At 43.6% G+C, this 13,499-nt stretch overlaps 1 protein-coding gene across 1 annotated transcript in view; it reads left to right on the top strand.

Moving 5' to 3' along the window:
• The window catches only part of PTPN3 (protein tyrosine phosphatase, non-receptor type 3), a 95,489-nt gene that overhangs the window by 49,552 nt on the left and 32,438 nt on the right, over positions 1–13,499 (top strand). The window contains exons 13-16 of the mRNA XM_006906088.3: positions 55–118; positions 1,436–1,608; positions 4,649–4,783; positions 6,979–7,155. Coding sequence (XP_006906150.2) covers positions 55–118; positions 1,436–1,608; positions 4,649–4,783; positions 6,979–7,155 — 549 coding nt within the window. The remainder of the gene's footprint in view (positions 1–54; positions 119–1,435; positions 1,609–4,648; positions 4,784–6,978; positions 7,156–13,499) is intronic.

Genomic DNA, 13,499 nt, shown 5'->3' with positions numbered 1-13,499 from the left:
GCATCGGCTATAGCCAGGCTGATCCCTGCTTTTTTTGTGTGTTATTTTTTGCAGGGTGAACATTCTAAAAATTTCTTTCAAAAGGAAAAAGTTCTTTATACATCAGCGACAAAAACAGGTGAGTTCTATCTACGCTTGCTTCGTTTCTTGTTTTTAGCCATTTCAGCTCTTAAGTCCTTCAGCGGGTGAAGGCACTTTGCCACATGTATTAACAGGGAAGGAAGAGCATGGCATATGGTGGAAAGAAAAAGGAAGTCAGAGCCCGGAGGATCCAGCCTTTCTCTGTTTGCCTCACTCTGCTTATCTGATTGGAGAAGTTACTTGCTTTGGAGTCAGAGACACTGGGTTCAGATCCTAGCTCTTTCACCTACCAGCCGGACAGGTTACTTAACCTCCCCTAGCCCAAGTTACCTTATTTACAGAAATGCTTGCTTCCCAGGGAATCGTGAGGATTAAATGAAAAAGCACTGGTCAAAGAACCTGACACTAGCCGAGTAGCAATAAATGTTAACACAGGCAGTTCCTTCCCTTGGTGTGTTTAAAATGCACGCTGGCCTTTGCATGTCTCATAAGAAGATCCAGTCTCTAGATAACTCAATTTGGTTATCCACATGAGGAAGAAGGACTTGGCAGTGGGGAAACTGAAGCTTCCACAGCGACTAAGTGGAGGAGCCGGAATTTAATTGGAGATGCCTGTTCTTTCCACATTCCGTTTTGTTATGCTGCATATTTTTCACTTATGTCACTTATGTCCATTTCCCAGTTTCTCAAAGATAATATGTACCTAAAATGGCTCCCCATTGCAGTTAACGCTTAGAAATGAGAACACTAAAGCCCAGAGCAAACTAGGACTAGAATCTGGGTCTCCTGACCCCCAGTGCAAGATTCAGCGTGGCCCCAAAATGCACAAGATGAGAATTTAACATGAAACAGAAAACCTAGGTTTCATGAAGGTAAAGCAAATAATTAAAATGATTATTCTATATGAGCAGCAGATTTAACTCAGCTTTATGGAAAGCAAACGGAGAAATTCAAAGCGTTATAAAATTCCTATTGTCTGATAAGTGAAAGATTCTCTCTCCAGGGGAGAGATTTTTCCAGACCTAAATTTTCAAAGGAATGTATCAGACAGCCCTGATCTGGCTGCTCCAAATATATCCAACCTAGAAATGTAAGTACATTTTAAATGAAAGGGTTCATGAAGGACCACAGATGCTGATAAAGAGTAGACTGGTCATCTTTTCCACATTAATAAGATGGTGAACAGATCCTGCTCTTGAATATTCCCATAACGCTGGGTTGTGCCCTGAGGCATTTTGAAGCCAATTTTCTGCTGTCTGTCGAATCTTATCCGATTGCTCCTGATATGGCCAAGTGCTGTGAGACCTTGCTCCTACATCTATACAGATGAAATCTCTACTGTTTTTCCTCCCAGACTGAATCCAGGGAACATATTGTGGCCTTCAACATGTTAAATTATCGATCTTGCAAAAACTTGTGGAAATCTTGTGTGGAGCACCATACATTCTTTCAGGCAAAGAAGCTACTACCTCAGGAAAAGAACGTTCTGTCTCAGTACTGGACGCTGGGCTCCAGGAACCCCAAAAAGTGAGTATACTTTAGTCTCCACACTAGACTGAAATGTAAACTGGTCAGCACTGGGCGGTGGACATCCTCAGTCAGGGGAAGGGGCGCTGTCACCCGGAGGCCCCAGCTACTGGACCCGGGGCTACTGGTGGATCTCAGAACCATGATTGAAAGTCTCTTGGGAGGCGACAGTGTCTCTTTCTGCACATACTCAGATACTGCTCATGTCCCCATCACTTGTTTCTGCCTTCTCAACTCTGCTGTCCTCAGAGCTCCCAAACAGCCAGAATTACAGCTGCTCCCACGCCATGTCACAATAAGGGAGGCACGTGGCAGTGACTCAGGGTTACTGTGGTGCCTGGCATATGGGCTTTCCTGGCATTTTGCCACTAAGACAGCCTCCCCCTCAGAACATTAATTCCCTAAGATGCTCCATAATAATGAATGAATGAACAGAAATAAAGCCTTCCAGAGTCAAGTTATTTTGGGTTATGTTATATATAACAATCACGAAGTAACAGTAATAATTAAAGCTGACAATTATTGAGTGCTTACTTTGTACCATGCACATACTTAATTATATTCAGTTCTTAAGCAATCCCATGTGTACTATTATCTACAGGAATGATATTTAAAATATTTAATGAGTACTACAGTGAAAGAAATTAACCTATAAATTTTTACCTTTTAATTTAGATTAAAATTCATCTCCTAAATAAACTAACCATGCAGTTTGTATTTTTGTGTTTATTTGTTCTAAGACTGCTTCCTAAGTATATGATAAATTGTTTATCGTTTATTCTAATTTCTAGATCATTTGTTGGTTTAAAAAATTGTTTTTGTGATTTTGCATTGTTGATGTGGCTGTTACTAACTGGATAATGCCTCTGAGCCAGTATCTGATATGTGAGACTGTGTCAGACTATTCCAGTGACTTCATAATCATTAAATGACTTTATAGGTTCAATAAGTAGCAAATTTCTATTAGTATCAGTGATAGTATTTGTGGTGCAAAATGTTCTCTTTCTCAGCTTCTGATAAACCAAGAACAAATATATTTTCAGAATTTATAATAATACTGTCTAGGATCTTATACATTGAGTAGCTCTATTACTGAACAAGTCATTAATACAGCTTACTGGAATGTAGTATTTACTTTGGTTGGACCTAATCTTCAGGCCAGCTGAGAGCTGGCATAATGAGCAATTGAAAGCAGCCCAGGTTTAAATCCTGCCTGTGTCACTTTAATTTTAATTTACTTTGCTGCTTCGATTTCCTCATCTATAAAATGCAGGCAACCTGGAGTGCAGGGGAGAGGAGGTCTGCTTATCTATTGTGGCATAAAAAAAAGTCCCCTCTTTTGGTAGCTTAAAGCAACAACCATTCTATTATATCTCAAGATTTTGTGGATCAGGAATTCATGTAGGTCTTAGCCAGACAATTCATCTGCTCCGTGTAGTATGGACTGGGTTTTCTCAGTGATATGCATCTGGTGACTGGACTGGTCTGAGGGTCCAAGACAACTTCTCTTACAAATACCTGATGCTTTGATGGAATGATTGAAAACCTGGAGTCACCTGGATCCTCCACTCTCTCTCTCTCTCTCTCTCTGTTCTCAAGGCCTCTTCATGTAGACTCTCCAGCAGGGTGGTTGGATTTCTTACACAGAAGCTCAGGGCTCCAAGAGCCTAAGGCAGAAATGGCCCATCACTTTAAAGGCTGGGCCCATAACTGGCATAGTAGTCATAGCCATCACAGGCCAGCCTGGATTCAAGAGTCAAAGCACTTACAGCCATCTTTTAATGTCACTGTGGCTCACTTGGAATGTTGGGGCTGGTTCAGGGGCACAGATCAGCAGTTCTTTACAACCCAATATCAGCTTCATTAGACTGGCAAATTTCAGCCCTCCTTACCTCCATTTTATAGATGCGGAAACTGAGGCTTAGAGAATTCCATGACTTGCCCAACCCCTAGAAACACATTTGAATATTAGGCTCCCTGAAGGGTTCCACATAAAAGGAACTCGTTCAGTATTTTCCAAGCTTACAGGACAATGGAACACTTTCCCCCCTCCCCACAACCCCTGAAGAGTACCTATTAATAACCTGTGACACATACTTTGAGGAACTGCTGCATTAAATCTTTGAGTCATCTAGCTTGCTGCCCTCGTTCTGATGCCTTGCTCTCGGTCAATGGTAATTTGGTTTCTGATGTAGATTCTCCTAGCAATGCTGCTGTGAGCATTTTGATCAGGGTACAACAGTATTTCTTATTGTAAATTAGTACATTGATATTCTAGGGAGTGTTTCATGTTGTTTATAGTCTCATGGTATTTCTGTTTTTTTTTTGTTGTTGGTTTTAGGCTGCAAGAAATGTGTGGAATTTTAATAAGACATTGAAACATTGTTTAGAATTTAGAAATGCCAGAACTGAGGTCCCCTAGACTGGCTTCAAACTCCATCCTCTCAAGTAATTCATTCTCTAAGGGATCTAGATAGCTTAGTTTTAAATTCTCTGGGTACAAATTCAAAAGTAACCTTCAGGGTAGCACAAAGAACATGATCTGAAATTCTGTCTAGGCATATTCTCAGGTCTTCTCTCAAGAGTTATCAGTGATTTACAGTGATGGCTTCTGCCAATAGGATGGCGAAGAGCACCTAGAAGGATGGTTAATGTTTGTACTCAGGCACTGTGAGTCCAATGAGAATTCCTTGAAATCACTTGAACTGTATCTCTATGTTATCGTGAAATTCCTTCTCATACGGTTAGGTTATCTTCTCATATTTGTTATCTTCTGGAAGCAACTTGGTTGCTTGCAATAGTAAGGTCAAGAAAAGAGCTTTACCAGAAAGGAAGAAATAGGGAAAAGCCAGGACAGAAAGGATTCGCTTTTGACCCATGTACCTCTCTCCCCATCATAACCTCGGCTGAGATCATCAAGGTGTTAACTAGTCACCCACCCAGGAGGGAGCGTGTGTCGACTGTTTGCTTCACTTATGCTGTGATTTCTTTCTTGTTGAACATGTCAGTGTAGAAAGTGAACCTGCATCTGGTTTTTCAGGTCTGTAAATAACCAGTATTGCAAAAAGGTGATTGGAGGGATGGTCTGGAACCCAGCCATGCGGAGATCCTTATCAGTGGAGCATTTAGAAACCAAGAGTCTGCCTTCTCGGTCCCCTCCTATTACTCCCAATTGGTATGTTTTGGTTTTGGGGGTTTGTTTTTTTGTTTGTTTTTGGTTTTTGGTTTTGGTTTTGTTTTTTTGTTTTTTGTTTTTTGTTTTTTGGTACTACCCACTAGTAAATACTTTATTACTTTTAAAAATAAAAACTCAGTAAATTCCTTAATAGAGATGGCCTACAGTCAGTTTACATTGGCTATCGCAGAAGTAACCGTTTTCACGAAATAAGCAAGTCTAGCTAAACATTTTCCTTTGTGTATAATGCTGGGATGTTCTTTTTTTAAAAGCGACTTGGTCTAAATAAATTTGGGAACGACAGCCTACTGAAATGCCCTTCCTGAAACGATAGTGCACATTAGCATATTCCTGCTCTAACAAGTCCTGTGATAAAGAGGCACATTTAACTTTATTTAATCGTGGGTTTCCCATTAACATCACACAAAATAAACTGGGGAAATCTAATAAAGGTACGTGACGTAACCGATGTAAGGATGTGTGACCCTGAACGATAGTAGCAAATGCACCTGGGGAAGCAGCCTGCCAACTTCCACGCTGATAGACTCGGCTAAAAGGAAGGAAGGAGCAATTGGGCAAAGTAGGAAGGGCATCGGGTTTGGAGCGGAAAGACCCAGAATCAGGTTTTGGCTCTCCTGTTACTTAACGAGTTACTTTACCTCCCTAGTCTCAGTCTCCCCATGTGTAAAAGGATTATAAAAACTGCCACAAATGAAATACTCTGTTAGAAGTACTTTGTAAGCTAAAAAAAAAACAAAAACAAAAAAAACAGGATGGGGCAGAATTATTATTACTGTTTATTTTATTATAATGTCTCCCAAATACATCAGGCCGTTTTTGGGAATGCCTCCAAAACAACCAGACATGAGCAGCAGGAGGGCAGACCGAACCAGAAACATTGCCCCAGCTCCAAGCTGTAAAAAGAATCTGGCCTTCTGTTCATTTCATGAACAATAGGTGAATCTGTAAATTCGCGAACAGGCCTCTGCTAGGACTAAGGGACACTATAATTATAACGGGCAGGCAAAATATAAGCTGTCGTGCAGGGCTGCTAGGTGAGGACCTTACACTGGGGCCAAGTGCCCCGGGCAGGGATGACGATTGTATTTCATGTTAGAAGTCATAACATGACCGAGTACATTTGTTTCTTGGTACCACATCCCTCAGTGGTAAATTTATGCTATAAAGTCTCAGCTTAATTTGTCCGAAAGTCTCTCAGGCAGCGATGCCACGGCCCCAGAGCAGAAGCCCAGGATGGTATCCAGGGGAACAGCAGGCTTTGATGTTGCCACACCCTTGGCCGGGAGCTCTGATTGCTATTTATAGGTCCTCTCCTGAGGAGTCACAAGCCTTTCTACTCTGCTTTGGACACAGTGTTATTGATTATCCAGGCCCAAGGGACTGCGAATAGTGGAGGCCCTGACAGTCCCAAGGAGAAATGACTAACAAGGGGAAGGTGGAAAAACTGAGGGAAAATAGAGCTTAGAAAGCGCGGCAGCCTGGACTCAACGCACTGCAGGAGCCGATGCCCAGGTGCTGCACTGGGCTTCCTGAGTACAATGCCTCATCTGACTCATTCTCAGGAACAGGTAGGTACTCCTGAGGCCCAGAGAGATGATGTGACTCGTCTAAGGTCACACAGCTACCACTGCTGTTGGAGGATTAGGGTTATGTCCCTCTAATACCACATAAGGGACGTTTCTCCTTGGATCAAGTGAAATTCACGTGAAGGGATGTAGCTGAAATAAGGTTTGAGTTTTGCCAAAACTGTACCTTGGCTTCTAAACCCTGTAGTTGTACTGTTCAAATGGATCAGAAAAATAGTCTGATCGGCAGTCAATAATGGCTTATTATTTATGTATTGAGAGCTTGAGTCCTTCTGGGAGAATGACTCGCCCTAAACCAACACTCAGTGCCTTCCCAAAGGGCATAAACCAGTCTCATCTATCTGCCTATTTATAAAGCCAAGCCTGCTGTTCAAGGGGGGCTGCACCACCAGGCTGAGAGGGTCGGGGACCCGTGTGGCCCTGGGTTGATCCTGGTGTAGTAATAAGTTAAACGGCTCTTAATTTCCAACAGCATCAGCCAAGGCATCCTTAGAAAGGTCAGGGCACAAAGTTAGGTCACTGTCACTGACGTCTGATCAGAGTTTTTAAGTGGAATTTGCTTTCACACTCTACCTTTTCCCCACCTAGGCGAAGTCCTCGGCTCCGGCATGAAATCCGAAAGCCACGGCACTCTTCCGCAGACAACCTCGCCAACGAAATGACATACGTCACTGAAACTGAGGATGTGTTTTACACCTATAAGGGCTCCCTCTCCCCGAAAGACAGCGATTCTGAGGCTTCTCAGTACCAGAGCCCACACCGAGAGTAAGAAAATCGTGTCATTCTTTCTTTTTATCTACTTATTTTGGCTGTTGAGGGATTCGCTCAGGCCCAGGTGGCAGGTTAGGAGGAGTCTAGGGCTGGACCCTGCAGCCAGCTCCGTAGGGTACTCTCTGCTGGGATGAGAACATTCATCAGACTCTCCCTTCCCCAAAAGGAAGACAAGCTGGGTGCCTGGGGTCCAGGGCTTGCACCCTGAAGACCTTCTGCTCTCCAGTACTTGTTAGTTCTCTTGAATGGACTCCTCTCCAGTCAGTGAGCAAAGCCCAGTTTAAGCCATTCCATATTCCAGCGATGTAGACATGTTAACCAGAGTGGTATTTCTCTGGATCGTCAAAGCTTTTCCACTGCCAGATTCCAGATCACTAGAAATATGCTCATTGCGAGTTCTCCACAGAAAGTCTTCTCAGAACCACAGTATGCCTCCAGGAGTTTTATTTTTGTTTTTAATGAATAGTTAGTATAAAGAAAAAGCATGCGTAGAACATCTCTGATTTTCTGTTCAATTTTTGTCAGGGAGAGTTTGCATTAAATTCTTTTATGTCCCCACTTTCCTTTTTTAATGTGACCAACTCTTGTCACATCTCAAGGCCAGGAAAAAAAAGTCTCTCCTGAAATGTTGGTTTTAGTCCGATTATTCATTAAGATAAATCGAATTTACTACTTCCCTTTTTGACTTGATTACCAGGGAGCTCAGAGCTACACATTGTGCTCAATTGAACTGGCTTCCCTTAGCCCAGGTTTCTGATACAGTCTCTGCTCTTCCTTCCTTGCCTTATTAATGATGGGTCTTAAGTTTTTTCTCCCGTTTTCATGAATTCACAATTCTGCGATATCTATCCATTTTAGAGGAAGCTATCGCAAATAATTTTTTTTAATTTAAATTTTTATTGTTTATTGGGGTAACATTGGTTAATACAATTATATAATTTTCATGTGTACATTATCATTTGACATCTGTATATTCTATTGTGTGTTTACCACCCAAAGTCCAGTTTCCTTCAGCTATCGTGTATTTTACCCCCTTTACCCCGTCTACCTCCCCTCTCCTCCCCTACCCCTTGCCCTCTGGTATCCACTAGTCTATGGTCCATGTCCATGAGTCTCCGTTTGTTTGTCCTGTTCGTTTGTTGCTTTTAGGTTTATGCCCCACATATAAGTGATATCATGTGCTTTTCATCTTTTTCTGTCTGGCTTATTTCGCTTAGCATGAGTATCTCGAGGTCCATCCATGTGGTCGCAAATGGCAGTATTTCATCTCTTGTTATGGCTGAGTAATAATCCATCAGACCATTTTTTGAAGTGGAAAAGGCATAGATCATAAGTAAATAAAATGACATGTTAAGCTAAAATATGGTAGGAATGCCTCAACTGTTAGGAAGTCAGCCGTAGCCATTGGGTATCCATTCTGTGAAGTCCCATACTACACCCAAGATATAGAATCATGATGCCTTCCCCGAGAGCATAGGATTAGCAACAGGGCACTTGAGTTAATCTGTAAATTTTTACTACTCTAGCTACTGGCTTAAAGCATGAACGCATCTTGATTGTACTGTAGGCCTTCCACTTATGTCTGAGATTGCTTCCTCTCTTCTGTCCCTGACCACAGCAAACGTGGTTTCTAACTTATCTGTGTTCTTAACACCTCTAGTTAAATAATCCCTCCGGTCATTATTGTGACCTGAGCTTGGATGATGCTTTTGTTGAAATGATTGCTATCTCTTGCTCCAACTTGCAGCCTTGGTGAGGCTATAGTGGAAGGGTGTGAGTTCCTTTGTGTGGCACTGGCTTTGCAAATCTAGAAACACCAGGCTCCAGTTCAGGCATGCATGTCTCGAACCAGTCTGAGTCTGCAGTGGGCTTCTGGCACTTTGGTGAAAGGAGAGGGTTTAGGGAACCGACCAGGGCTTCTGGGAAGCTCAGTCACACCCTCGTGTCAGATCTTCCTACTGTGGTTTGCAGTCCCATCGTGGAATTTTGGAGCGTCTAGACACCTTCATAGTCAATACAGGAGCCACTAGCCACATGTTGCTATTTGAATTTAAGTTCATGAAAATCAAATTGAAAATTCACTTCCTCGAGCCCTGTTTGATTTAATTTCTGGCCCTGCTCACCCCTGCATATCGCACATCAATTCTTTCTGAAACTCCTCCCCGAGACCTTGTGAGATGTGTCATCCTGGGGCACTTTTTATTTGCAGCTAAATGTTAAAAGTAGCAAATAATGGTGATTCAAAGGCAGCCTTCCTTGTCCTGGATTTGCCAGGTGCACTGACAATAGACGTCTCACAGAGTCAAGTTAGTGGTTGTGCTTTGCAAGTGGGGTGAACAGTTGAAAAATTACAGCCCTTATCATCTCAGTCAGGTAGGGGACCCCTTCCTGTTGACAGAAAGCCACCTTCTGCTGGGTCTTCGGAGGCAGCTAGCTTCCCTGAGGGTCTAGGGGCTCTCCATTGCCCAAGGTAAGAAGGAAAGGTTGGTCTGTAGTTGGTAGGGGGGGGAAAAAAAAGCTATGGTGGTTACTTCAGTGAGTATTTGCAAAATGTTTAAGAAACGCTTGACATGTTTTATACAGCAGATTTATATTAAGAGGCAAAAAGAAGGATTCTGTCAGAGAAATCAAATGAATAATATCACAGGCAGCGAGGAGGGTTCCTTTTAAAAAGAAGAATTAAGTGTAATGTTCTGTACCCATTTGAACAAGAGGAAAGAGAAAGGAAGGAAAAAAGCCGTTAGACTTTAGCTCTAAACCCCAAGTGGCGAAGCTCAGGGTCTCTGAACATGATCGTAGCGGATGAGTCACCCGCTGATTTGTCCCATACTTATAGCAGCACAGCAAAGTTTGTGACGATAGTTATGAATCCGCGGCAGTTTGCTTTATCACCAAGTGGGCTGTGCGTGTTACTCCCAAGGTTCTCTCAGCCATTCCGTGTTCCTCCACAATCTGCAGAGAAGGAAGTTTCTTTCCTTCATGGCAAAAAAAAAAAAAAGGCAGGGAGGAACCCAACCACTTTTGCCACCTTGAAAAAAATGAGAGGGGAAGTTCCCTAAAGGAAAAACGACTTTGCAGAGTGGACACTGGAGGAAAATAAGTTTTAGTCCAGATTAAGGTTGTGTGTGAAAAGCTTTGTTGTTTTATCACAGCCGTTTTGACAGGTCACCCAGATGAGGCACTTCTCAGAGTAAGTAGTGCTTTGTGTCAATCGTGATGCCTTTGCTATTTGCTTGTCTCTTTCTTTAGAGCTGCTGTGTTCCACTGGACGTGAAGAAACTGTTACTTTTTATTTTAGAACTTCTGTGCATGCAACAATGTGAATACCCTTAACGCTACTTTAAAATACAATGGTTAAGATGATAAATTTTATATGTGTATTTTACCACTATTAAATTAAAAAAAAAAAAATCTCTGCATTAGAAGGGACTTGGAGAATTTTGTTCTTCAGCCACGTTGGCCATGTAGGAATTCCCTTGGCCCTGTCACCCGGTGTCCCCATCGGTGACGGGGAGCTCTCCTGCAGTGTGGCAGCCTGTTCTGTTGTTGGACAGCCCAGTTGTCCAAACTGTGCAGGAAGCCTCCTCAACACGGAGCACTGCCATCCACAGGTCTCTGCCTCGAGCTCCTGGAACACCACATGTGGTGTGTGCGCAGTTCTACCCGACAGCCCCATCTACTGTCCTTTAAATTAAACAATTCCAATTCCTTCCACCACTCTCCACCCTTCCCCCTCTTAGTCACCATCCTCCAGAGTGCACATCTGTCCTTACCAGAGGGTGGCACCCAGATCTGAACGTGGTGACAAGATCCGTACAGCACACCTGAGTGTCACCTGCAGAGGAGACCAGCCAGCAGTAGGGTTTCATTAGGAGTATTGCATTCATTTCCCCTGCACTGGGCAGTCCTTCCCTCAGTTAGGGCCACTTGCATGTGGACGTCTCAAGGATGCCTTACACACAGCATGGCCCAATCTCAGCTCCTCATCTTCACGTTCCACCCACGGCTCCTCCTACATCTTGCTGAGTGGGGCTGCATTTAGTGCTACCCGGTTTGCAGCTATTGGAAACAGTCATCCTTGACTTTTTTCACCTTCTTCACCTCGTTACGTCTTCCAAACACCTCTTGAATTGGATACCTCCCAACCCCACCGCACTGCCCCTGTTTAGCCACCATCATCTCTAGCAGGGGCTGTTGCAGTAACGTCCTAGGTGTCCCCCTGTCTTAGATCTCCCTTCCTTCCAAACCATTCTTAACAAGGGTGACAGACTTATCTTTCTGAATCACATGCCCAAGCGTGTCACTTCCCTGCTTTAATACCATTTCTGTGCTTTGTCGAAGTTGAATGCCTCTGCCTATATTGCTGCTTTGGCTTTTTTATTATTGGTGTTTTGCCTAGAATACCTTCTCCTTCCCTCTTGACTACCTGTTCGAACTCCTCCTAATTCATCTCTCAAGCTCAAGTGCCACCTTCTCTGCAAAGCCTCTCCTGGTCTCCCACTGTACCCTAGACATCTGAGCACTTCTGTTACAGCGTGATAATATTATTATTTGATAACTTTTCTATCTACTCTTTAGAATAGACAGTGAGCTCTTTGACGACAGGGATAATGCCCTATTCACACTTCCTTCCCCCAAACCTAGCATGGTGCCTGGCACTTAGTAGATACTCAGTGTCTACTTGGATGGATGGACCCAGATGAACAGATGGTTATGTGAAGCAAAAGGGGACTTCAGATAAAGCACAAACAAGCTCCCAAGTTTTCACAATGGGATGCCCTCTTTGCTACTTACATATCGCGTTCCCATAGCAGATGAGCAGCATCACACAGTATCTGCACACCAAGAAATCAAAAACTTTTACTTTGCCGAATTTTGGTTAACGGTCATCTGTGAGCTGTCATCTGTGCTGCTACTGGGCCTATGTCGATGAGAAATTCTCATCAGAGAATTGAAGCATGAATTGAGAAAGAGAAAGTATTCTAGGCAAAACACCAATAATAAAAAAGCCAAAGCAGCGGTATAGGCAGAGGCATTAAACTTTGACAAAGCACATGAAATTTAATCAGTGCTTTTATGCCATCGAGGCGTCTTCATATCTGAGGGAGCAGCTGGGCAGGTGGGGGAGGGGGGGTACAGTTGCATAACCCGTGATTCCATTAGTGAAGAAACATAAAGCTCAGAGAACAACATATCTGAATCATATACTCTCAGCCACATCAGCAACTTCTTGAGTTAAGTTTTGATCTTGGGCCCTTGACATTTATTACAGAGCTAAGAATGTCATGTGAGGAATGTTTCCATGCCTTAGAAACCCATACTGAAGACGGTATTTTTGTTTGTTTGTTTCTCGGTGACTCTTATGTGAGGATCCTATGAAACATTTCCCCAGGAATTTTATTCCAAAGAAACGCTGCATTAAAAGAGAGCTGATACCCCTTCTTCTAGCCCCTCGCTACAACAGTTCTGGCCACGGCCCAGAACATCAGCCTCACTCGAGAGCTTGCTGGAAATGCAGACTCTCAGGCCTGCCCTGGGCCTGCTGAGTTAGAGCCTGCATTTTAACAAGATCCTCAGGGGATCTTGTTAAACATGACATTTTCAAGGAGCTCTGATCTCGCAGATACTAAGAACTATTTAACCCACCGTCTCTTATCACCCGCATTTCCAGGTTACCAAAGAGATTCCATGCTCTTTTAGAGTAACTCAGCGAATCCCAGGTATCACGTGAAGTCATTTTTCTCTTCGTTCACTCAGCATCTTAATTGAGCATTCGCTGTGTGCCTGGCCATGTGTTAAGAGCACTAGAAGAGGACTAGAAAGAGGACTAGGGTCTCTCCTGACCTCAACAAGCTCATAGACTCACGAGAGAAACAGGACAGGAAATGGCTTCTGTTCTGTCCCACCGCCATAGCGAATGCCACCTCGCTAGCCACCTGGTTAAAACTGAAACCCTCGGTGGGAGCACAGCTTTGCTCTTTTCACAGGCGTGGCGGGGAGAGGTCTTTGTAGCTCTCTAGGGTTTAGGAAAGGGTGGTAATGGAAGCGTCACGCGGGATCCTTTTTTCTCACGGTCAGTCCTGCCATTTTTAGTTTCTTTAACATTGCTTCTCTCCAGAACCATTAATTCTGTCTTGGATTTTGTTCCTGCAACTTGTCACGATTACAGTCCTGAAGCATCTGTCTCCTGGGGTGAATACCCGTTTGTCCGTCTGTCTCTGTCCCTTCATCCCCAGGGAGCTGGGTGTGGTCAGTCCCTCCCTGGCTGCTCTGGCTCCCAGGTGGCAGTGACAGCCCCCCTTCCTCTGACAGGTGTCCCCCTCCTGCCAGGGACAAGT

The sequence above is a fragment of the Pteropus alecto genome, unplaced genomic scaffold (genome assembly GCF_000325575.1).
Source record: "Pteropus alecto unplaced genomic scaffold, ASM32557v1 scaffold111, whole genome shotgun sequence".
NCBI classification, from domain to species: Eukaryota; Metazoa; Chordata; class Mammalia; order Chiroptera; family Pteropodidae; genus Pteropus; species Pteropus alecto.
The sequence above is the reverse complement of the archived record's forward strand: the minus strand, read 5'-3'. Positions and strand labels throughout refer to the sequence as shown.